Source organism: Penicillium nucicola, assembly GCF_028828085.1.
Source record: "Penicillium nucicola strain IBT 29836 chromosome Unknown utg000002l, whole genome shotgun sequence".
Taxonomy (NCBI): Eukaryota; Fungi; Ascomycota; class Eurotiomycetes; order Eurotiales; family Aspergillaceae; genus Penicillium; species Penicillium nucicola.
In genome coordinates, this window is record NW_026643126.1 from 95296 (window position 1) to 121133 (window position 25838).

At 45.7% G+C, this 25838-nt stretch overlaps 6 protein-coding genes across 6 annotated transcripts; 3 read left to right on the plus strand and 3 right to left on the minus strand.

The window, feature by feature from the left end:
• Positions 1 to 4232: 4232 nt before the first annotated feature.
• Positions 4233 to 5283, plus strand: N7511_001782 (hemolysin III family protein; the record flags this gene model as incomplete). Its single annotated transcript, XM_057124207.1, has 3 exons — positions 4233 to 4730; positions 4816 to 5046; positions 5113 to 5283. The coding sequence occupies 3 exons, from the start codon at positions 4233 to 4235 to the stop codon at positions 5281 to 5283; spliced, it is 900 nt and encodes a 299-aa protein (XP_056986366.1).
• Positions 5284 to 6818: 1535 nt separating this feature from the next.
• On the minus strand, positions 6819 to 7351 carry N7511_001783 (uncharacterized protein; the record flags this gene model as incomplete). The annotated part of the gene is made up of 2 exons (XM_057124208.1): positions 6819 to 7160; positions 7214 to 7351. 2 exons carry the CDS (start codon positions 7349 to 7351, stop codon positions 6819 to 6821), a joined length of 480 nt encoding a protein of 159 aa, XP_056986367.1.
• Positions 7352 to 9141: 1790 nt separating this feature from the next.
• Positions 9142 to 9645, plus strand: N7511_001784 (uncharacterized protein; the record flags this gene model as incomplete). Its single annotated transcript, XM_057124209.1, has 1 exon — positions 9142 to 9645. The coding sequence occupies one exon, from the start codon at positions 9142 to 9144 to the stop codon at positions 9643 to 9645; it is 504 nt and encodes a 167-aa protein (XP_056986368.1).
• An 814-nt stretch (positions 9646 to 10459) lies between these two features.
• On the plus strand, positions 10460 to 11579 carry N7511_001785 (uncharacterized protein; the record flags this gene model as incomplete). Its single annotated transcript, XM_057124210.1, has 4 exons — positions 10460 to 11011; positions 11057 to 11156; positions 11204 to 11418; positions 11463 to 11579. 4 exons carry the CDS (start codon positions 10460 to 10462, stop codon positions 11577 to 11579), a joined length of 984 nt encoding a protein of 327 aa, XP_056986369.1.
• Positions 11580 to 12952: 1373 nt separating this feature from the next.
• N7511_001786 (DUF3435 domain-containing protein) lies at positions 12953 to 15499 on the minus strand (the record flags this gene model as incomplete). The annotated part of the gene is made up of 5 exons (XM_057124211.1): positions 12953 to 13986; positions 14038 to 14426; positions 14477 to 14799; positions 14874 to 15108; positions 15204 to 15499. 5 exons carry the CDS (start codon positions 15497 to 15499, stop codon positions 12953 to 12955), a joined length of 2277 nt encoding a protein of 758 aa, XP_056986370.1.
• Positions 15500 to 22418: 6919 nt separating this feature from the next.
• N7511_001787 (hybrid sensor histidine kinase/response regulator) lies at positions 22419 to 25510 on the minus strand (the record flags this gene model as incomplete). The annotated part of the gene is made up of 2 exons (XM_057124212.1): positions 22419 to 24944; positions 25001 to 25510. 2 exons carry the CDS (start codon positions 25508 to 25510, stop codon positions 22419 to 22421), a joined length of 3036 nt encoding a protein of 1011 aa, XP_056986371.1.
• Between the last annotated feature and the right edge of the window lie 328 nt (positions 25511 to 25838).

Consider the following 25838-nt stretch of genomic DNA (forward strand, 5'->3'; position numbering starts at 1 on the left):
GCCTCGTCTCGATCACGGAGTTCAGTCGGGGTATGGAGACAGCATCTACTGCAGTAGATATCCATACCATCAGGCGGAACAAATACCCACGCCACAAGGCTATCGGCTATCCCCTGTAAATCTTCAAATTCAGAGAGACAGACCACTATACACTCCTTCGGGTCTAGATCAGATAGGCATAACAACTGACCTGACGGATCAATCGCCTCAAAGGTCGAGTTGGCAACTCCTTGGTGCCAGGAATAGTCTTGTAGAAGGCACAGGCCATGTAATGGTACCGACAAGGCCGAACAGACACGCAATTTCCTCACTTCGCATTCGAGTCATGGGAATCCGAGGGTTGCCTGTAATGAGATCGGAGTCAGCTAGTTTTGATTCAGTTGGACGAGGCAATGTGCTTTACGCTGTTGATGAAGACGGCCCTGATCATCGATGGGATGCTTCAGACAGTCTGACAATAAGGATCGCCGTCATACCAGCCTACCAGCGAGACCACTATGTCTCTTGTGCAATGCTGTCATCAATATGCCATCTTGCATCCAGGTTCGTCACCTACCGGTTGTGCGAGAAAGCCACGCCGGTGCGCAGAGCAGGTTCGCAAGATGGAAATCGCGGGCGACGGACCTCTCTGCGTTATGATCGTACAGTCGTATTGGAGGACTCCTTGTAGAGACACTGCGTCGTGTGCGAAGGCGGTGAGGTGGAGACGCGATGGAGCGCGTCGGCCCGCAGTTTTATCTGACTTGGCGGGAATAGCTTTTCTCGTGACAAGAGTTTCCGCAGTTGGTGATGGGCTGCTACAATGGCATGCTACTGTCAGTGATATTCGTGTCTGTGGCACAAACTTGGCACAAGGCATCGGACTTGACGCGGCCAGCGGCGCGATATTCAACTCACCTTATCGTGGACGACGAACGTCTAGAATTTATGCATCATGTTCTTGGCCCATGACCTTGGTTGGCGGGCTGGCATGGGTACTGTAGCAAATGGACTTGGTGGGAATCACATTCTCATTCGCACTCCCGTGGCGGTCCACAACGTAACCATAGATGTCAGTGCATTGAAGTTCCAGTATAGCCAGACGGAAGAACTTATCCGGTGCCTCAAAAGGAAGGCCTGCTCGACTCTGTAAGCCAAGGAAAAGTACAGCAGAACAAATTGCTTGGGGAGGTGGACGTATTTATAGGCTCCTCAGCTCCAGTCGCGTAAGTGCTCTGCTGGGAAGCAAACGTTGAAGGACACGATGCCTATCCTAAGTGAGGCAGATTCTAATACCGCAACTATCTGCAGCGACATCGTCAGAGCTGTTTGAGATGTCCGCCGAGCGAAAATGCTGTCATGTTGAAAATCAGTGAAGTTGAGTCGGTTAAGAAACGTTGGCCAAGTGTTGAATATTCGGTCTTCTATATTGAGGCAATGAAAGTGATTCATTTTTTAATTTTCCCAATAGTGCCCACATTTTCATCACTCCGCATCATGGATTGTGTGATTTTTGGGCGTCGCTTGAATGTTGGTTGTCTGAGTTGTGTGTAGTGTTCCATCCGTCAAGACTCTGGATTGCGGAAGCGTCAGGCGACACGCGAGCGGGTGCTCGACCCGTCCCGTTGAAATGTGACCGTCGTTGACGGTGTCAACTTTTGAACTTATGACCGATGTTGAGATGCGTTCTTCACTATGTTTTTTTAACCTCACTTTTATATTTTCTACTGCTGGAGTTCATGAGTCTAACGAGTGTGAGTAGAGTTTTGTGATTCAATATATGTCTTTTGGCGCGTTCATCCCAGCGAGAACTAAAACCTGAGGTGCATTCACCCACCACAATCACCACGAGGTTTACACCACTATCATCACCAGTCTTTGACAGAGCGCTAAAAGCCCTCGGATGCTAGGCAAAGTTTGACTGCGTTGAATGACTTTTATGTTGATAGTATTGAATGCTTTATCTAATTCCCTCAAAGGTGTCTGTCTAATGCCACAATGGGTCCAGAATTCTTGGGGAACTGATCCGATTCGTGGTGAGCCATATATCTTGTGCTTGTAAGCTTGGGTCTGCAAATAAGAGAATCGGCTCTGGGGATCGCAAAGCGTTTCTAGGCGCTTTGCACCCCTAGGAAATACTTTTTAGTTTCTAGGGATATTCTAGGCTCCAGGAATACACTACAGTATAATAGAATGCTGTAGGTCTTTGTCACTTGGGTGGATAGTAAGAAAACCCCAAAAGATGGAGAATAAGGCTGAGATTAGGGTCATAAGAATAATGTCGTCAACCAGGGTGTCCATAAGATTTTGGAATTTGGTGTCCAAACTAGTGTCGACAGGGATTCCAAGGTTGAAACTTGATCGTTCTCTTAAAACTACCGCAAAATGTACAATGGTCGAGCTTGGACAGGCGAAGGCCAGCCAGATGACAGAAAGGAAGAAAATGAGGAGACTCATCTGCATCACGGCTCCGGTACTATTTTGAGGCAATCGTGTTCTGTAGGAATAGATACACCGCACTTCAGAAGCTCAGAAAAATCTCGTTTGGTGAAATATTATTTAAAAATAGATAGAGCAGCAAAAAGATGAAGCATATAAATATTCTCGGGCCCGTGAGGATTGTATGTTCGATATGGTATTCACACAAAGACCGCCTTGAGACAGGGTAGCGCAGCTGATACCTATACTGAGCGGCCTCAGAAGCTTTCTTATTACCTGCTGCCTTAGTAGCAATCTCGATGACCATGACGTTGAAGCACTGCTTGGTCAAGTCGTGAGACGAGGAAGTCATGCTTTGCTGTTGATTGACAAACTCCCTAGACAGTCCTCAGGAAATTGTAGCCACCTATTATCTGCGTTATCGGCCGAGATTGCTTTGACCAAACAGTCTAAAATCTTTCAAAGCGTGCAATTGATGTTGGTATTTGGTGAGTCAACACTCTTTCATCGGGAAAACTGCTAGAAAGAGAATACTCAACAGATACTGTCATATCAGTGGATTATGATCGACGAAACTGAAGTGTCCAGTGCTGCTGAACTCAATACTGGAATCGGCTTATGAATTAGTTATCATTGTAGCTTTCGTCACAGCTGAATCAGGACGTGACCTTCGAGGCTCGAGATTTCCACACCCTTCCAAGCGCTCCTTTTCATAAACCAATACGCTCTAGCAGCAGTGTAGCTCCTAAAAACGAATTTGAAATAAGTTCATGTATCAGGTACCATACGGTATGGACATGGCAAATGATTTAGACATACTTAATTTGGTTGTCCGGTTGGCGCACTTACCGCGATTGGGAGATGACTTGCTTTTAGAAGTGATACCTCGCGAGTCACAATTCATTGCGTTTGATTTGATTTCCCAATATAAACGAATATATTGATAGTGCAGAAACAAATTTTATTCACCTTTGAAACAATCACACCTTTAAAAATTTACAACACCATAGGGTAATACAACTTATCAAAGAATCATCACATGTAGCGCTTGAAAGTGATCAAATCCAACGACACTGCGTCTATCTGATATACTCCACCATCAATTGAATCTTGCTGCAACTGTCAAGAATATTGGTATCATGATTGCGGTTCAAGTAGAAAAGCTGAGACACGTTATGATACAGTAACAGTCGTAAACTGTCAAATGTGAGGACTAGATCATCTTCTGGAGAAGAGCAACAATGGAGGGGTCTTACCGAGCCATCCACCAAAGCCACTTGTTTCGGACTACTGAAAGCCGTTGCCTTTGCCTGAGAATCCATTAGTTCCATGGCCTGCGTTGATCAAGATCCAATCCCAAGCTAGAAATTATTGGTCAATACGCGTTTCAAACCAATACGCGACGTTCCAAAGGCGAGTTCTCATGACTATAGTTGGTGTCGACGGTGATAACAATCCTCAAGGGAATTCAGTGTGAAAATTAAACCGGGCTTTGGTGCCAATTTGGCCTTGACGTCGAATTTTCCCTCGTGCCTAATATTATTGCCTTGAGTAAATAATTCAAGGCACTATCTTTCTGCGCTTAAGTACCTCGACAATCACTTTTTTGCGGGTCTAGCGAACTCTTTGCTATTGCATCGCAGCTTCTTTGCGACGTTCAATTGTTTCTCGGCCCTTCTTTCAGCAACCCAGTCCTTTAGTATCTTTCATCTCGTCTCAGTCATCTACTCCTCTTGTGCTTCATATTCAGCGCAGCACAGATATCTCGGGAGAAGGATCATGCCAGGAGCAGAACCCAAAAAGCGAAAGTCAATATGAGCATAACGAACGACCTCACAAACCAGCCAAAGGCTAAAGCGCGAACCATAACGCGGCAGGAGATTCCTGAATGGCAGTTTGACAACAATTATATCTTGAGTGGCTATCGACCAGCGAAAGCAGACTATCTGGAGATCTTTACCAGCCTGACCTTTTTGCACAACGAGTCTTGCAATGTGTACATTCATCTGGTCGGGGCTCTGCTCCTACCACTCGTTGCAACTGCCCTCTTGCGCTACCTGGCCGAGCCCCAATTTCTGAATGTCTCTTCAATGGACTACGCTATGTTTGGAATCTACTTCTGGTGTGCGGAGACCTGTCTGGTCCTTAGCGCAACTTACCACCTGATGCAACCCCACTCGCATCACGTAGAACAATTCTGGCATGGAATGGATCTGCTTGGTATTGTTGTTGTGACAGTGGGCACGTTCTCTTCCGGTATCTACTATGTATTCTTCTGTGAACCTAGCTTGCAAAACTTGCACTGGGCTCTTGTGAGTCTCTCCGAGCGATCGTCGCACCCCACCCTCCTGGCCTGGCAGCCGGGTCCATCCAATGATACACTGACTTCGATTCTAGATCTTAACTACGGGTACTGTCACCGGTGTTCTTATCTTGAATCCCTTGCTTGAAACGCCGCGCTGGCGGAAGGTGAAGGTGGGCGCCTTCGTTATTTTTGGCGCTTCGTCGTTCATACCCCTCCTGCATGGAGTTCAGCGATACGGGCTCGAATACATGCTTCAATACTCGGGAATGAAACTGTATCTGCTCGAGCTTACTTTCTATTTCACCGGAGTCAGCCTATACGCGGTATGTCTGCACGCTCACCCCGTGTTCCATTCCCAGAAAAACGACAATTCTGACGAACATCTGCAGTTTCGAATTCCGGAGCGTTTGGCACCGGGTAAATTTGATATTTGGGGAAGCTCGCACCAGATCTTTCACGTCGCGATCTTATGCGCAATGTGCACACACGAGACTGCTCTTCTGCAGGGTTTTACAACCTGTCATACAATGGATGTGTGTCAGCTTCAGGGTGTCCGTTGAGCAGTATGAAACTTTTACTAGGGCTGGACTGCTCAAATTGTGAGATATACGTTCTATAAGCATTTCCAGTCGTGAATTATCTGTGTGCGGATAGGGATAGGGGTGGCTGCTAAAGTCGCTTAATAGCGTACAACGAGAAGAGGAATCCGAATTGAGAATTTCCACATTACGGGCACAGGTGTCTGTCTAATGCCATAATGGGGCCCAAAATCCCTCAGAAGCTTGATCTGATCTTTAGTAAGCCGTGTATCCTGTCATTGTCGGCTTGAGTCTGGAAATCAGAACATCGGCTCTGGGGATCGCAAAGCGTTTCTAGAAGCTTTGCACCCCTAGGAAATGCTTTTTAGCTTCTAGGGCTATTCTAAGCTCCAGGAATACAAAATCTGCTCCTGGGATGTTTAATCTATGCTCCTGGCGGAATATCTAAATGGCCCTGGGAATACACCATCCAGATCCAGGAGCTGGAGAGCCCCTGGGAGCATACTGTGGGATCCCAGAGGGATCATAGTATCCTTTTGACTTTGTGGAAAGCCCTCAACAAACACCTTCACCAATCCTGCGCATAAATCTGCGCATAAATCTGCGCAATTGAGTGGGTCCTAGAAGGCTGAGCTATAGCCCCAGGAGCGCCACTTACGCCTCTAGGAATCAACAAGTCGTCAACAGAAACGTGGCTTTGTTTCCTCGAGGCGATGGTGTTAGACCCCAGGAGCCATAACAGGTTTCCTAGGGCCACGCGACTCCTGGAAGCTGCTGTTTTGCCCCTAGAGACCTCTGAACAGCTCCTGGGAGCAAGAGAGCCCCTAGGGTCAAGATGCGTTCCTGGCATTGATAGAGCTATCAGCAGAAGCGTGACCGATGATAGTGAAGATGGCAGACCTACAGGCTACTATAAAGTTGATTTTCCGGGACTCTGCGTTTCGCGGGCTATACATCCGTGTAATCGAACGCCGACAATTTGCGTTAGCGAAGTGTGGGTAGCATTGCATCAAGAAACCGCGTTATATTTCATATTTTGCAGGCTCGCCTTCTAGACCGCCTACGGGTAACCTTTGGGTAATACTGGACCGAAGAACTCTTGCTCATGTCTTGAAAATCTATACCCAAATCACAGTCTAATATCAGCACATATCATCGATGGAAGCTCAATTATTTGCGCAGACTATTCTTGTTTATTTTCGTCAAGCTTCGCCATCGAAGGCTTTAATGTAAAAATCAAAGTGTACAAAAGAGTAATGTGACGGCGTTAATGAATGGATTCTAGAGTTTGGGAAAAGGCTTCATATATCTTTCATAGTACAGTAAATCGTCCAGATGAATTGAGATCGTTTCTTGCTCAGATGCCAAGTTGTTGAAAATCAAGCGTCGCCTATATTAAGAGCCGTGAAATGTTGAGATTCCGCCACCAAGACTAACAAAGATATATAGGCTGCTGTATGGGCCTCTTCAATCAGCGATAATGGTCGGAAGAGAACCAAAATCGTCTAGAGTAGTAGAGATATCCGAATGTAGTTCTTGTTCATGCCAAGACTTCATCAAGCCCCATCAACATGGCAGGCTTGAGGATCACTCGCTTGCAAGGCTGAAACGACTCCGTTACAAAGGGCCTGAACAGCACGCTTTCGATCCCACAGTACCAGTGCCTGTTCCTCACAAAGCTCCAGAAGAACGTCTCTGTCGCTTGTCAGCCACTCATTGAACTCCCGAAGCTGTCGCTGCTCATCCTCGAGTCGCAATTTCTCGGCAGATTTGACAACGTAGCATTCCCAAAGGCAAAAATACAAGTCGAGCTGCTTGAGTGCTGGGGAAGCGAGGGTATCATGGTCTTGCAGTATCTTCATAAACTCCGCCGTAAGAGCACCGGATGCCACTGCGATCTGCAAAGTGTTAGTGTTCTTGTTCGTTTTCTGCCGAAGATGGCATGACCGACCTTGGGTTCAATGATCGTGCAGTTTGAAGATTCCTGTGGGTGGTTCTCCAAATTTGGTTCATCTTCTGCTCCTTGGGATTCCCGACACTGTCTCTTGGCTGCCCGGCCAATTGGGGAAGGCGAAGTCGGATGGTCCATCGTGACTGAAGAAATAGAAAAAAGAGATGTTCTGCTTGAGAGCCTTTTATAGACCATTAAAATCACACCAAGTTTGCTATAATTGCACTCATAGCCTCCTGGTTCTGACTTTAGAGAGAATTTCGTTGTTTAGTAAACAACTATCTCAACCGTTGATGCTCGATCTCACCTGCTGTTCACTCAAATTCTCAATTATATGAGAAATTTCGCAACAGGTGAATTATTAAAGCAGGCATTACAAATGATATAAAACAATGGGCATATTTAATTGGACTCCTGATGCATTGGATTCTATTGGCCGAGCAAAGTTGTTGAAGTTATTGGTGACGTTTTTGTGATTACGAACCATCTGATAGTGGTGATGACTGCTTCATATCACGATAGTCACCTAACCTAAGAATCGTTCGCTTTTACAGGCAACAATTATGCGTCTTCATGTCAACAGGGTAAAATCGTTTGACCAGAGTTATGGGCTTCTGTCCTGTTCCTCATGATCATTTGGATGGCATATTCACTTACTAATCCTAAAAGTCTCGTCAAACTACCATCAGTTGTCTTTACACTACAAGCGAGAATAGAATTCAAGCTCATCAAACAAATGTTATTCTCTCGTTTCCAAAGGCTCAAGCGAAAGCTTCGAAATTCCGTCAAAGTGTTTTCTCCTAGTGGATCAAAGTGTCTGCCGGATATACCTGCCGCCTCATCTGAATTAGAACGCACACGACGATCAGCGGCCCCATCCCCAGATTTATCTCAAGGAACATAAAATTCCATGAAAAATAAATACCGACACCTCGATTGAATTGCAATCTATTGCCACAGAAATTTTAAAACAGAATCAGACTCAGCTATTCCTCCAACTCAGAGCCTTACACGGAGAATAACAGGCTGCGAACGCCAGTTATGAAAGAAAAACCGTCTTGGATGACCGCTGTCAGCAAAACATACGACATACGATAGTTGTGAGACAGTGTGTCTTCGGGGCCTGAGACAGCCTTCACTTCCCGTTGGATTCCTGCGATAGATTCCGGGCGTGGAATGAATAAATCGATCGAATTCAGCCAATATTTGCTAGTGAAGAAGTCCAGTCAATGTCTTGGACAGCCATATTATGGAGAAGACCGAGAACCTACACGCTGTTGCTCAATAAAGCATCCTCGGCATTGATATTGATCTGTAAGAAAGCTCTAGAGCCTCTTTGACTACGAAACAACCTCTTGCTCGGCCAATTCTATTGCGGTAGCTTTCGACGCGGCCGAGAATGATAAGGCATTAATTCTTCAGGCGTTCACAGTGTATCTCGCTTCCGCATCTTCATATTAAAAGCCAAAATTAACTTGGCAACCCTCTTACTCCTGGGAGTGACTTTAAAATCCTAGGCTCCAGCTTAAAAGGGTTATCCCCGATTCAATTAGCACGTTTTTGTATTTGCTGCGTCTAAGGCAACAAATCTTTATCCACAGTACTCCTAGGAGCCATCATTGAAAAGTATTCGCAAAAAGAAAAAGGTGATCGAGATTTTGAGGTTTAAATGCACATGGCCGCTTCACTCACAACTTTTAAGGCCATGGTTTTCCTTAAGGTCGATTCCCTCAAGCATTTCGACAAGAACTTCTGATTACAGTACACTGTTCATTAGCACCACAAGACATAAGCGATTATGGATCACGAGATCCCAAATGCACCCAAGACGCCTATTACCCTAGATATAGAACGGCAAAAGGGAAATATATCGCAAACTGGTATCTTACTTCTGAATACTCTTTAATTGATTCAACCCGCTAACAAAAATGTTTCCTGGAGGCTATGACTCCAGTGCAAACTTCCGCCAGATCGTCGGGCGATTCATCCATGCCGATTCTGGCAACGCAAGCCAGGCTTTGCAGCCGTCTGCTAACTGGTACCTGGCTCCGTCTGTAGCTGCCTCTGCTGAGAATCAACGCCCATGTCTACTGAACCGGAAAAGGAGAGCGGTCCAATCCCGAGAATTGAGAACCCAAGAGATGCATCACGGAGTTACAAGAGCTACAGAAATCACCACAAAGTTGATACACGAAACAATTCAATATTTGCAAGTGGTATCTGATCACATCTCATCTTTCGACAAAATTTCCTCCAGGGAGTGGGCCACGATGCACCTCGCCACCCAGCTGCTGCAGAGCAGATACGAAGATCATGTCGCGGGGGAGAACATTCAAGCAAATGCTCCATCCGATTTTCATGCTGCACAGACACAGCCAGAGCTTAAGTGCGAGAAGTGTGCTGCTGCGGATGAAGAGCGGCTGTATGATTAACACACCGCTTGTTCTTCTTGTATCTGACTTTTGGCCATTTTTCTAGAAGAGCTAGCTATTGTACCCGGTTGGATATGTTATTTAGGCTTCTTGATTGGGGATCTTATCAGCGGAATATCAATATTCAGACCTGATAATGGAATGAACAATCTATTGTAGATGACTTATATCTCTCAGTAAGCTAGCATTAACTTGAGTTTCGTTCGGTGATATGAATAGGAATAGGCAAAGTGGAATCATGATGTATCTTGTTGCCTGACATATCTGAACACTCCATAACCAGAGGCAGACAGTATCAAGCCCTCAAATTGTATCTGGTAAGTCTGAAAGTGGAGAGGAAATTTTAGTCCGCGAGTAAGTCAGTCGTTTAGTCTATGTTGACCTTTTTGCTCATAGAAAACCTGGACTTTGCTCGAAGATCACATTCCTGTCGTATATATAACTGTCAATAGCAATATTGAGGTAATCGATGGGACTAATATACTGAGTAATTATCGATATATATGAGAAATTGCTGCAGTTTACGAGTCGCCTTGTTAATGAGGGCTAGCGTCTGATTATCGGTTATTCACACAATATATCCCGGTAGTAGTATAGATAGGGTCTATGGCTCGGCAGCCTTATCTTATGGCGGTTAGTCATGGCTGTGATCTCATATTTTTGAAAAGAGGAAAGAAAGAATATTTAAGATTCGAAAAAGACATTGGAACTCTGCAAATACCAATTCATACCACTACGTATATAAATAAATAGGACCACAATCTCCGTTGAATTCTTGTTCTTATCAATCCGGAAGTGATAAGATTCTCCAATCATGTCAAGCAAGCTATACATAGACAACATGATATGTGACCTTGACACTATCAAAGCCCAATCCCAAATCCCCGCGTCAATGTTTACATCCACCACCTGGGAGACACAGACGGTTGCTGCCACGAAAGCAGCCAGACTACGCTGCAGTAGTCAACCCAAGGTTGTCACTGGGCCTCGCAAAAGCCTTTGCCTTCCACTACTGTGCGGTCTTGGAGACATTGCTTCCGTCTTCATTGTAAGACAAGAATCACCATGGGATACATATCGAGGGGTACTTACATATGAGATTGCGGGAAAAGTCACAATTGCCACGCGCCGTACACGTCCATCTCGCATGGTTGCCATTCGGAGATATCAGAGGCAGAATGCTCAAAGATTAATCTGTAAATTCGGGCGTCTCGAGCACTTGAATGTCCTCTCCTTGCATGAATGCTACATGCACGGCGAGCTCGCGTACTTTTTGGTTGATGACTTGCCGTTGACTCTCGCGTTTGTTGTGGTTTCTCCGACAATTTATCCCAACGAAGCGGAATTGGGATCCATCATGTGTCAGGTTTGCCTGCCGTAGCCCTTTTGATGAGCTGTCCTGACTTTTTAGATCCTCGACGGTGCCTGCTACCTATCATTATTTGGCCTTGCGCATCAGTCTTTAGCCTGTGACGAGATATTGTTTGGGATTGACGGGTCCCTCAAAATAGGTCTGTTGGTGTACCTTTCTCTGCTTCGTCTGGCTAACAATTGGCAGCTTGTTTAGAACTTTGTGTAGATTGCACGTCACAGCAATCTGAAGCTGCATATATTGCCGCTCTTCCGTCAATCACAATGCGGCTCATGCAGAAATTTGACAAAGATGACGGCGTTGTTGGGGTAAATGATCTAGAGCGCTGGCCAATTGGTTCCGCGGCGGTGGATTTCCTGTCCGCCACTGAGACGGCAAGATCTATTGATTGTCTAAGAGATGTAAGGTTTTCTACAACGTATCGAACTTTGCTAACATATAGTAGCAACCACTTGTGGCAGCCAAGCATCGCCCGAAGGATGATCTGGTTCTCCTCGCAAGAGCCGCTCTGCTCTCTTGTAGTGTGAATTGCATTTATAACCTCGAATCTGACAAGCATTAGGGAGTTAGAGTAGCAAACAATCTTTTACAAGCGTGACCTTGTCTCTTCCTCGCAGCTCTTTGGGGCTTATATTGTAAGGAGCATCATTTTGTAGGGCCGCTTGAAGTTACGCAAAATGAGATCAAAGAAAGGTTCACTTTCGATAGGGACAAAATGCAGTAAAATGACAAGCCAACTTCAGCCAGAGTTTAAAAAAGTATAGTTGATGTAATACTAAGTACGTAGCGATTTTTGATTACTATGTGTTGTTCCTTGAACACGGAGCTAGTAGAACTCGGTTTTGTAGATGCCTTATTTGCGGTGGGGTTCGGGATAAGCGGAGGCTCAGGGAAGGCTCAGGGAAGGCTCAGGGTAGGCTCAGGGTAGGCTCAGGGTAGGCTCAGGGAAGGCTCAGGGTAGGCTCGGGGTGGCTCAGAGTAGGCTCAGGGTAGGCTCAGGGTAGGCTCAGGGTAGGCTCAGGGAAGGCTCAGGGTAGGCTCAGGGAAGGCTCAGAGTAGGCTCAGGGAAGGCTCAGAGTAGGCTCAGGGTGGCTCAGAGTAGGCTCAGGGAAGGCTCAGAGTAGGCTCAGGGGTGGCTCATGGTTGGTCCAGCGGTGGCAGAACCGGGTGCCAATTCCGATGAGGGGGAATTCTGTCTGTTCCCCGCACGGTATTGTCACACTTGGTCATTCTTACCCGTCAAATATCGATTTGTGTTTTGTATGGTAATTCGCAACATCCCGGAAGAACTATGCTGTAACACACAGTAATCGTTCCACCCCGACCAGCAGAGTTTTCAATACCGGGAGGGGATTGATAGGCCTAGCGCGATTATAGACCAATGCCCGTCTTACTTGTCGCTTGCATTATAGTCCTTGGCTGTGACACCGTACTAACTACAAGTTCATGATTCTGACTCGTAATTCACGACTCCTTTTAGACTACAGAATTTTAATGCAATACAAACCTCGGGAACTATTTCCGATGGTGCGCCTTGGTCATAACAAACAATAATCGACTAGCTTATAGCGGTCTGCTCTGAACCATCCTTCCACAATCAAGGATGCGAACTCAACGATCATCCATACAACGGGAAGCAGTCCAAAAGCGCCCCTTTCATTCTTCCTCGATTTGCAGCAATTTTGCTGCGACATAAACTTTGGCCTTGGTGAATTTCATTGAAAATAGGGAGCTGTCTTGGCGTTTTCGTCTCCTTCGGACATCTGTTAACCCCAAACCACGGCAATTGGCAAGGTTTGCTGAGCTTTAAAGTATTTACCATGCAAACCACTGTATATTAAACTATATGGCCAGATTGCAGCAGAAACGACACGGTCCATGAATCAAACTCAAACCTCAGAGTAGTCTACACCGAAACACCAGCAAAATCAATCATCAGCTAGAGACTGCGCACCACAGAGGTCCCGTCACAGTTTTGTGAGAATCATTGGCATGCCGCTGAAAATGCATGATTTCTGTGAAATTTTTGTCGCAAATGTTGCACGCAATCGACTGGCTTGACATCATTTTTTTAAGGTGTTTTCTTTTGATGTGTTTGGTGACATCCCCATGAGAAGCAAATTGCTGAGCTCGCTTCGTAGGGTCCAGGTCTGGCTGACCCACACAAATGAAGCAGAATAAGGGTCGATGATCCTTCATAGCAGATCGAAGGGCAAGTTCGAGGGGAGTGTCTCGTTGACAGCTGCTGTCCAGCACTTTACTTTCCAGCTGGCGTTGACCATGGATCTCGATGTTTTTCCTGGTCCCTTCTGATCTTTTGTTCCGCGGTAAACGGCAGGTGTCGCCCTCCTGAAATTGACAATAAGCCGCCACTGAATCAATTGCTTCGGTTCTCCTAGTCATCTCCTCTTCTATCGTTGGGCGTGGCAGAGTCAAAAGACTCTTGATCAACCGCTGTTGAGGTACCGGGACCTCGACGGAGCACTTCAGCCGCTTACTTGAGGATTCAGTTGGCGCAATCCCGGACAATTGGCGCTTGATCTCTAGCATAGGCTGTTCTCGGTCATAGTTGTTTTGAATCTGCGCAAGAAGTGTATCCTGTGCGCGCTTCCTGGCTCCCGCCAATTCCTGATTCAATTTCCTGTACATATCGTAGTCCGGTGTCCCTTTGTGTTTTGACAAGGGACGCTCTAGAGATCGTCTGATCTCATCGCGCTGGCGCGTCAAGCGGACGATTTCCGGCTCTTGATTCACGGAGCAGGATTGTTCCGTTGTTAGCTCCTGCGGGCGGTCTGGGTCGATAGTTCGGCTCATTCGGCAAGCAGCGCGCATTATATCTTCTTCTGGGTCCAGGCCACGAATTATGGCGGGCAGGTTCTTAGAGATTCTTCTACTAAGGTAGAATTTCAAGAATGTCCGTGTATCAGCGTGATGCATCACAAGATTGCGGAGGGAGTCGCTGACGGAACCTGGAGCTATATCAGTTGATCCATCTTGCAAGAGAGAACAGTGCAACGTACCACTATTGTCCAAAGCTGTGCCTGCTCCATAGCGTAAGCTGTAGGGCCGTGTAACTTGCCGAATCCCTGTAATTACGCCCATCTTCTTGACCCATGGTTCCAAGGTTGAGTAAGGGAGAGGTTTGTGGGGTGAAATGCCGATCCCGTTCAAAGTCCGTTCCGACATCCGAAATACTGGCACGTCACCCATTGCCGGGTCAAGCTGTAGCCGAAGTTCGTTACACTCGTCACGAATTCGAAGCCGAGGAAGCTGATTTGCAAGAACCAGGACCTCTTCGCCATCAACACGGGCAAATGCACGGTCTGCAAAAAGAAGGCCCAGCAGGAATACATGGGGACTCAGAACCAACGAAGGATCGAAGATGATTTCGGGGAGAATGTAAGTGTTTCTGAAGGAGTTGTCAGTAACAGACGACGGCGCAGATTTGAGTGTACTCACGCGTCTTTAGCACCTAGCCACTCCTTTGTGAACTCAAAAGTAAACTCAATCACAATTCGATGTGGACCGCCCTGCGGGTCACGGAGAAGACTGACTTGGATGTGACGATATCGCAGATCGAGGATGGCTTGCGGACGGTTAGTCGTGAGCCCTGCGAGCTGCAAGAAGAGCCCGAGCTCTATGCGGTGGCGGCCATGTCCGAACTTTTTCTTTGTTGTGCTGACGGTGGTCTCTACGACTTTCGCCAGGTCCTGAACATCCATAGGAGGCTTGTCTCGTCCTTTGATTGACAACTTGTACTTTTTAGCCAAACGTCGAATTACCTAAATCCAGAACCGGGTCAGCCTTGAAAAGGGGACTAGGCCAGCTATGCAGGGGTAAAAAGGGCCTCTCGTACTCGACGCATCCGACGGTTCATCTGATTTCCGATCTTCTTTGAAATGGACCTTTCGTAAACTAGCCGAAACACTTTCCAGAACGTGTTCAAGGAGCTTTTGCACTTGATCCCTGGAAGCCTTCTCCCATTTTTACCCCTTCTTAAATTAAGAGCCCATTCAAGAAAGTTGTATAAGATCGGAATGGATAAGTGATGGTACTCCTGGTTGGGATCTTTCCGAATGAAATAGCAGAATCTTGGTGGTAATAATGAGACCATTAGTAAGACCATGAGTGAGACCAAGACCCTCCAGTAGCAAGGAGGGGGGGGTAAATGAAAAGCTACACTAACTGGGACCATTTTTCCTCAATGCGGTCGAGAAGAGCGGTAGTGCCTTTGGCATAGTCTTCCTGTGTGTAGACTGTCTCATCAAAGTTTTGAAGCTGTTGGATGTAGTACTCCGGTGTGTACTCATTGTCGGCGAAGAGTAAGCTCGCATCGTCAGCATTGAATGCTTCATCTGATTCATCCTCAGGTTCTGTCAGATCAGTGTCAGATCCACCGTCTTCGATGCCTTCTCTCTCGGATTCGTCGCTGTCGCTAGATGACTGTGACTGACACCTCGCTTTACGTGACCGACGGGCCATGATGAGAAGGAATGGGGGTCGCGGCAGTGCGGACAAGACCGTGCCGCTGGAGGTTCTGAAGCAGGGTCTGAGTCTTGATGGACAAATGGTTTTCAAAGTAAGATTCGATCAAAAGATCGTTGATGAGACTTTGGGGGGGCTCAATGGAACGAGAGAAGAAAAAAACGGGGGAGGGATCACTGCCATTTTAAATGGCACGATTCTTCGGGAAATCATTTTTGGCGCCCTTAAAGACGACTGGAAGTTTTGGTAGACAGGGGGAGGTAGTAAAGAAGGGGGGTGGAGTAGATCAGGGCGCGAACCAACCCGCTCCGAGGGTGCGTGGGTGCAAATGCGAGGTGAGTGGCAGAACGGTTGGCAAATGGGCGGCCAAAAACGGCCCCCGAAGCGGCCATTTCTGGCCGTCCATTTGCCGTCATCTAGTTTTAAGTAGTATCTATGTGGCTGTTTTTAAGTACACACTATTGAGAAAGCCTCCCTACACTGCTCTTTTCATGAACTTCAAAGCCAGTTTTCGACACCTAGCTTACCTTAACAATTTTATAACGAACAAGATCCTTCTAGATCTTTTTATTTCGTCATTCAAAAATTTGATAAATCGGCTTTCTTTCTCTATGCATCATTAAAAATTAAAGGTCGTGATTTTGCGGGGTCCAGTTGAACGGGTCCAGGAAAACTGTCGCTAACCAGTTTTTGTCTCAACTTTCCTTATTCTCATACTCCCACTATTCACAAAAATAATGACGATTTAAGTGGAAGTAGTAGAAAGAGAAGGTTTCCACGACTTTAGGCCTATTGCATTCCGAGCCAATTACTTGAACGAAGAACGCTAGCAGTGACATAAAGACTTCTACCCCATAATTAAGGCCTAAATAGAGAGAGCTAGCTTTTTAGTAACTATCACGATGGGGAATGCAGCAGAGACGAAAGGTTTTTCTCCGGGTCTTAACACCGGGATATTTCTAGTTGTCGATTTAGCGGTCCTAGACTAAAAAAACTATAAGCCGTAAATAAATTACTTTGACTTGTCATTCGACGACGAGACTTTTGACCGTAGATAGAGAATATCCTGGCTATTCACGAGTTACCATAGAGTCTATTACCATGGAAGTATGCCTGATACCCACAGCGATGATACCGTCGGAGCTTTGGCTAGAGGTAAATAGAATATGGGAATCATCAGTTAAATAGATTGCTTCTTGTATTGAATTCTAGGGTTTCAAATTAAATCCCTGCGTATATCCTGACTTTCTAGTAGGAAGATTGATTGAATATCATAGTTAAAAAGCTAACTCGTGGTAGGGAAATGGGGAGTGTAGGGACAGATTCGATAACGGTATGTATATTGCTCGGTATATTGTTGAACTGAAGTCAAAAATCGTGAAATCAACTTGGCACATGAATCTAAACCGCAATCTAGTAAAATCCTTATCCTATCATTATAAATATTCGGTCGAAGCAGACTCGCTAGGTGAGCTTTCCGGTAAGATCCACGCCCGCGAATATATCCCGTCCCGTAGAAGCTATGCCATAGCTAGCGCCTAGTTTATACCCATTAAATGACCAATCTTATCCAAACACTTTATGATCTATTGCCGAATTTCAAGAGAGGTAAGTCCGCAATTAGCCGCAATCAATAAAGGCCATATTAAGGTGATACCTCCCGCTCCTAATATCTCGAAACTAGGAGGTACATTCGAGGAGTCATAGTTACTATCTACGCCTATTCCTATATAGAACGGAACGCTACAATAGATTTCATCCACCAGATTGCGCGCAATATCGCGGCTTTGATTTACTAGCGTCTAGGAGTAACGAAGCGCGCTATTTATAGGCGATATTTCCTCGAGTACTTTTATAGCTTCAAGGATCATCTCGTATATCAATATCCGAGCCGACCGGGCGTTATTCTATATACTACTTACGGCAAGATTACGGTAAACTGTTACGCACTTGCTTCCGGGTCGTCGCTATGTTAGAAGACTTGCTGGATTATACTTGCCTGGTTGCTGACTTCCAACCTCAACGATCTGTCTCTCAACCGTACCGTTGCCTAACAGGCCTTATACGGGCTAAGTCCTTTTGAGGGTATCGAGGAGCGATGCCAAGTAGAGCGCCGATCAAGTCTATACCGAAGTATTGGCTTAGATCGTAGTGTTGTCAAGTGATAACTAAGTTGTACGAGTCACGAAGGTTTCCAAAGGTAGACACAAGTAACAATGGATGATTGAACACGAAGAACTAAACTAGATACATGAGGTCCTATATATCCCTAGTTCTTTCTTGGTAGAATGGTAGATGGTAGACTGGTAGATGCGCCTTGGCAGGATCTACTTGTAAACCACCATACCCATCTACTACTTGCATGATCACGTGGTTAGGCTGACGTAATTCCGATATTCTCATGGGGGAGAATATGTGTTTGTGCTGAGGGGGCCGTAAGTGGCCCTATCGGCACCTAGCGTTGTGGTGTAACCTTCCTGACTGTTCGTCACGTGATCCTGGTGGGTTGGTTGATCGACTGGTCCATGACCGCCCATCAACAAGTTGCGGTCCCATACTGATTGGTGCCTGGTATGTCCGTAACATAAACGTAGTAAGTATCACCCCACACGATATTAGTGATAAGGTCTCTATCTATCAGCGGTACTTTAACGGCAGTGTAACTCTATACGGGAGGCGCCGTAAGCAATAATAATATTAGTTCTATATCAAGACTCAGAGTCTAGCGAATGATTTCGCTCGGTTATATAAGAGTTCCGTCTTTTAGTGCCGTATAGAGGTCGTTAAGACGAATCACGACTAATCCAATATTATCGACAATCTAGTCGTCGGGCTCTCGGTACTGCTTTACGTCTTCTAAGAGTTATTTCATGATTAGAGCGTTATATTTCTCTTAGTAAATAGTGCTAATACTCTAGACCGATATTAATTAGTATAACTATTTTATAGACAATACCTCGGTAGTCAAGGTATAATTATAGTATAAAGGGACTCACAATTTATACTCGTAGATTAGTAAATAAGTTAAGGCCTTTACGTCGGGTAAGTTATTCTAATCCTCGATATTCGATAATTTTGACAGTACCTTCACGTCGGGTAAGTTATTCTAATCCTCGATATTCGATAATTTTGGCAGTACCTTCTATATACTTTATCTAACGGTCAATAAAAGAATTATTAGTGTAGGTCATAACCTAAGTTTAGCTTCTATTAGTAGAGTAATATATAAAGCTAGAGAAATTAGTAATTAACTTACTTTAAATATACCTAATAAGACTACCGCCGCTAGAATATTATCTCTTTAGGATAAAAGAGGGTCCTATATTTTAGGTTATTAGGGTAGGGATCATTTAAAGAAATGATAAAAACAAAGTGAGATTAAGATTGAAGATAGATAAATCAGAGAAAAATAGATAATTCTTTTTTGCTAGGTAATCCTGCTCAATTTAAGTTAAATTTCTCTATTCTTCCTTTTTGATGCTTTCGGCTTATTTGCTGCATTCGTAGGAATCCTAGATTTATATTCTTATTGTTGTATTTTGAGGTTTCCTCGGATTTCCGGATACAGTTTTCCTAAAAGCGGTTTATCATGCATTTTTCTGTGTTCGTAATTCTTCCATGTTTTTCTATAGTTCTTTGCTCTTCTTTGGAATTCTTAGATATTCCATATTTTCTATTGTCTTGTTCCTTTTTGTATGCTTGCTTGTTTTAGAGTCTTCATGGAATTCTTGAGTATGGTGTTTGCATATATTGTTTTTCTATTTGAACTTGTGTTCAAGTTCTTGTGTTATATGGTACTTATGTTTGTAACTTCTGTTACGTCTCTTTTTTCTTGTGTTAAGTTTTCTTTATGTGTTTCTTCATGTTCTTATTCTTTTGTTAAATCTTGTTTTGTTATATATTGATAATATTGATATCATAATATTGATAATGACGCCTTAGGCTCCGGTCGTAACCCTAACTAGCCTTATTGGCCGCACCCTATCAAAACGATCTCCGATTTTCAACCGCGAATTACTCAATAACTATATGACTGCGTAATCTGAAATTGAAATAGGGGATATTTTACTACGTCTATTATAACTTCCTAAGTTTTTAGATTGATCGGACGTCAAATTAAACCTGCAGTCTGGCGTCGAAAAAGAACCTGCAGTCTGGGTAACGCCAAGCTTTTGCTCCCATAGTTAAGGAAAAACCCTAACCTGCAGTCTGCCAGACTGCACCACCCCCGTGGGATAGAGGACTATATGATCTAAGATTTAAATGGGAGATATTAAACTATATCTATTATAACTTGCCAAAGTTTGAGGTCGATTGGACGTTAGACTAAACCTGAACCCTGGCGGGACCCACTTTTTTTCTCCCATAGTGAAGGAGAAACCCTAACCTGAACTCTGCCAGAGTTCACCACCCCCCGTGGGATAGAGGATCTGCTCAGAGCTATGGTGGCATTTGAACCCGGGGATCGACCCACAGTAGACTAACTACTGAGGTCCGAGTATATGGTTGAATGGGCGTTACATGCATAGGAGAGGAAGAAGAGGCAAAAAAGATAAGAACATTGGAGCGAACTCACTCCGCAGACGAGGAGCAATTAGCCTGTCTATGCCGGAGTAGACTGGAAGACAGGCCGACCGATGTGTACTATCCTAAGAGTGCAGCAGTAGCCAGTCATATAGAAACATTTCAGTAAACTACTAATTCCACATCCAGCTTGTAAATCAGCATATGTCCAGTGGTCTAATAAGGTGCCCAATATGGAGGAGTGCATCGCTTGGAAACCTGCAGCCAAGACACTCCTAATTACAATACGTGACACGCGGTATTTTATGAATGGCTTGGCCCTGTGGGGCGGCTGACTAAGAAATTGTAGTATGTAAGTTGCCTGCAGCCAAAAGCTAAAACAACAAAATCCGACACTTTCCCCTTCCAAATATATCACCACCGCATGCCATTTGGACAAACTATGCTGTCCACCACTACAAAATTCCTCAGAACAAATAGAATGCTCCTCAACTCGGCAATCTATATTGCAAACTTGCACATCACTGCCAGCTCCCTAGTCCAACCTTCTCAACGCTTTACACAGAGATACCACTGGCAATTTCGAAGAATGGCTTCATCAAACTCCTCGGCAAGCACACATGAAAAAGTACTAGCGGCACTAGCGAGGTTGACTAGGCGCGATCAACCTCGAAATCCGTCTAAACGGACCCCGAACAAGGAATCTCGTAATAACCTCGCTGATTGCATCGAGAAAGCTCAACAAGAAGCTGGCCTACACACTTGGGGATTCCCTATTTACCGATGTACCTACAAAAGTGACGCCGACTGGGCCGAGCTTTTACGCAGGTATCAATGGCATGTCTCTCACTCGCTCAAATACTATAATGGCCTAGATATGCTTGATAGTCATCAGATAACCATCTTTGAAGACAAATCCCTTTTTGAAGATGCGAAAATAGCAACCATCCGAGAGCATTTTCAAAAATGGTCAACGAATGCTATTCAGGAGTTAGGGGGATCACCTGGAATGATCCGGGCGTTTAATGTTAGTGTTCCGCGTTATCGATTCTGCCTTTTTGTGAACGAAGAGTCTTTGCAGAGTGTTCTCCGAGCGCCGATTGATGACTGTATCAATAAGGATGCATTTGTGAATATGTTGTATGGTTGGTGGAAGCCAGAGTCTATTGAAGATTTAAGTCAAGAAGATCTTGAGGATGTTGATCAGCCAGAAGACTTGCTTGACGATGGCTATGAATCTATCGAAGGGTGCACTTTGAAGGATGTCGGGTGGATGAAAGTGGCCTTGTGTGACGCGGGGCTGGAGGGGTATCAAAAGATGGGGGAGGGTGGGGAGTGGGAACGGCTATATGAGCGTCCGCATGAAATTTGCTATAATATATCGAATTTCCATGCTCGGCGATAAACCAGGCACTTATGTTGAGCAAGAAAGTTTGAAAACAATAGATGCAATTCAAATTAAGGTCATGACTATCACATTTTCTGTATTGTATTTTACCTCTGTCAGAACCACCCCCACTGGTTGCTATAACGACATTTCATAGTTTAGTAGAAGAAGTTACCAATTGTTCGTAATGACTGTCAGTGTGCGGATGCGTTAGTCATTCCTAAGTCGAGGAATCTGTCTATTTTTATACTTCAATCGGAGATTCTCGATTATTTCCACCCATCATCTTCACTAGGCACCTACAGCCGCCTTTAGCCACCACTCCTTTGAATCATTCTACATTGAACATCAGTCCCCTGATGTGATATAACAAGCTCTTTTCTTTGATGCGGGCTAGCTAGCAGAATATCATTCGACTGGTTGTTTATTATGTCCCGCAATACTGCTAAAACATCCAACTAGGGGAACCAAATAGAATCTTTGCTACGATTTCACCTATCATAAAGTACTATACCTATGCTATTGCAAAGGGCAAGGGCTTACTTACCGAGATTAAGCCTTTTGGAAGCCTACTTTCATCGAACGAACAGACAGAAATACTTCCCTATGCCTAGTAAGAAGATTGTTAGATACTTTTCCAGCCCACCAAGATAGAATCCATGTTTTTAAGACCGTCAGAATAAGATAAGTGGATGCGTCAATAGGGGTTATTTCCGGCTGACACTATTCGAGTTGTTCACACATACAGGCGCCCGAACGCTGAAGGCGAGCGCCCTACCATAATGAAATCCCGGTCATTACAAAGCAAACACTTCTACGAACCACTAACCAGAGGCCATGGTTCGACGTTGCTACCCTGGTAAAGGTCCGGAACAGAGTTGAGTTCGCTGGATCGTCGGTGTTTTGAGAGCTTAGTACGTACGTGCTTCTTGGACCAGCTGCCATTTTCCTTTCTGTACCTGCATTGGAATTCTTGTCATAAGAAATGGGGAATATATAAATTTCCTACTTGATATCAATCGCGGGAAAATATTGCTCAACACTACGATCCAAAAGCTTGATTCCAACAGGCTTCACAAAGAACTCGTCGGCGCCAGCGCCGTGTGCCTCTGTCCTATCGGAAGGGCCATCCTGGCCAGTCACAATGAAAATCGCACTCTCCTTCCATCGGTGTCGCTTTTCCAGTAACCTAATTCGCCTTGTGGCTTCAATCCCATCACAAATTGGCATTTGAAGGTCCATTACGACCAATTGAATCGCAGGTCGCTCAAAGCTTGCCTGTGATGATTGATGCTGGGAGAATATTTCCACAGCCTGAAGGCCGTCGGCTGCACAGCAGTATGAGAATCCACGCTTAGTACAATACATCTCCAGTATGCGCAGGTTGACCGCGTTATCGTCGACAAGCAAGGCTGTAGGCTTGAGAGACTTTTTGGACGGGCTTAAAACTGGTGACAAAATTCCCGGGTGTGACAGACTATCAAGCCTGGGCTCGGCTTTATTCTGCGCTGATGATGGAGAAGACATCTTGAAACCGACTGTTGTTTGAAGTGGTAGCTGAGCCGTCCAGGTTTCCGTGGAACATTTCACATCTCGAGGTTTCACACCTTCGTTTCTATCCTGGATTTGCTCTTCTGTCGGTGACTTCAACGGAGTGTGCAGAGTCTCCAAATTTTGGGAACGACTTTCTTGTGAGTTTTCAATTCTCGAAAATAGTTTATCGGCGTCTTGAAGAGCTTGACTCATTGTCGAAGTCAAAAAAGGTCCGTTCACATAGACTACATTATCAGGCATGTGGACAACGCAAGACTTCTGTGATGCTGGAACCAGACAGATGGCGACTCGATTTTTGGAAAGGCTTGACAACTCCGCGCGGTGTTGTGCTAAATCAGGCGTCAATTGTAGGACGGCAAAACTGTCTTCGATGATGTTAGAGTCGTTCAATCCAAGATGTAATAGATAATTGGCGAAGGCATTGCATAAAGATTTGCAATCCGCATGAGGCGCCATGATGTGAAATCTGGAAGGTAAGTGTTCCAATCGAGAGACCAATGACTGGGCTGATGAATTTGAACAAAGGTACTCAACTTCCCGAAAGGTGGCTCTGAAATGTGAACCGTGATTGAGTGAGGAAGATATCAATTCTATAGACCCGTGCAGAAGTGTTGCAAATTTCGTTGCCAAAGTTAGGCCTAAGCCAGCACCCGGTGAGTGTACGCCAGCCTTTTCGTATGGTTCAAATATACGTTGCTGGTAATCGGGATGAATTCCACAACCAGTGTCCTTAATGTCGACAACGAGCGACTTGCTTTCTGGCGTTATAGAGACAGATACGACAACCATACCCTCGGGCGTGCTTTGAATGGCGTTCAACAGTAGAGGAAGTAGGCTGTCGCGAAGCAGATTGAGGTCAATTCGAAGACGGTCGCAGCGCTCTGGCAGGTCATGATTGAAGATCAAAGACGCATTGTAGCGTGTATCACCAGAAAAAGCCTTGAGCACTTCATCTGCTAGACCCTGTTCGAGTTCGTGAATTGTGTGGACGAAATGACGGCGATCTCCCATGGCAGTGTCAGTCCAGCGATTCAGTGTTATTATGCTGTTCACAATCGCATTCAGATCTCGACTGGCAGTTCTGATGGTGTTTAGATGAATGGAGGGTCCAAGAGGGTGCGCCTGAGTTGTTTCCGATGCTATAGGTCCGGGGTAAGAAGCGTCACCTGTCTCGCGCAAAGACAGCTCTTCGGTGAGGAGTTCCACGGAACCCAGAATTCCATGAAGAGGCGTCCGAAGTTGATGGGAAAATCCTCGAAGAAACTTCTCTTTCGTTGTCATAACATCCGCCAGAAGACGTTTTTGCCACATCTGAGAGATAATACCTGCGGTGGTGTGAAGGAACCAAGAATCAACATCATCAAATATAAACCGAAAGTCTTTGGATGCTACAATGAGCAGGGATGATCCTGACACGGTATTGCATGGAGCAGCGATCGCTCGCACTGCCCGAGTGCATGGGAGCTCTTGGTTGTTTGAGTTCACGATAAAGTCATCGATGTATTCGGTGTCTTCCCACAGGCCATTTTCAAGGCAAGACGGTGTAATCGAACTCTGCCCTTCTAACTCAATACGTGCGGCCTTGGAAGATTGCATCGTGATGACTGCATCTGGGTATGCGACCCGTAGAATCTCGAGAACGGCCTTCTCGGAGACCGGGGCTTCCACGTCACGTTGTATTGCAGAGAGTAGTTCAATCATTTGACGCCGTTCTCTTTGCCTCCTGGCTTTGGCATAATGGACTATATCGGAAACGACCCAGTCTGCCAGTCTGACGAGTGTCTGTTGTTGGGCTTTGGTCAAAGTCTCCTGGGCCGTGGAGGAGGCTACGCAAAGGGAACCGAGTGAAACGCATTCTCCTGATTCATCTTGCAAACGAAGTGGTGCACCTGCATATGCTCGTAACCCGCCCGACTCGAGGTATGGGGACTGTTGAAATCGCCAGTCCTCCATCAGATTCGGCAAGAGGAAGACACTCTAGAAAAAGCGGGTAAGCAACTTTGAGATCAGAGATCCAAAATCTCGCAACTTACGCTCGGGGGCTGAGTGACCGTGTGGGCGCATATCGTCTCCCCGCGGGGAAGAATGCCAAGCGGCAGTCCAACGGTGGATAAGCGAATGTAGAAATTGACATCTTGAATGCCGATCACCGCAAATTCCCATCCGATCGATTCCTGAGCAAAGCATGCCTTCTCCTGGAGTCCAGCGAGTAGGTCGCTTTGTTGTTCTATATCGCGGGTGTAGTACCACAGCATCGAGAGCCGAAGCCTTTCATTGTGGGCCAGATAAGGTCGGGGATATGGATCTGAGAAGCACGACGGCCGGTTGGACACTGTTGACGGCGCATAAGGCTCCGGGTTTGGGGGATATAAAGATGTTTCTACTTCGGAGGAAGCCGGTTTAATTGGTTCATCGAATCTTGAGGGGTCGAGAATGGGGCCAACGATCCGCGGTCGTATCGGTGAAGGGCGGCTGGAGGCTAAGATGGGGGCATCCGCCTTGGGGAAATAGGGCACCCCCGGTAGGTAAGGGGTCTCATCCATACAGTATTCACCGGAGATACCGTGGGGCTTTAATGGATGAGAGAAAAAGATTCAGCGGTGCAGATTCCGCCAAGCACGGGAAAGCGGTGGGTGCAGGTGAAATCGGCAGATCAACGTTGACTGGTGGAATGCGCTTCCGCATCAGCGCGAATTGCCACAGGACATGGTGAACTCCGATCAGGGGAGTTGGACGCAGTCGAGGGTTTCTCGAGGGTCTTGAGAGGGTCTTGAGAGGGTCTCGAGAGGGCCTCGAGAGATGCTCTCGATGGTGTCAGGGAGGGGGAGACTCAGGCATGGCGGGGGAATTTGCGGTCTAAAGCAAATTCTG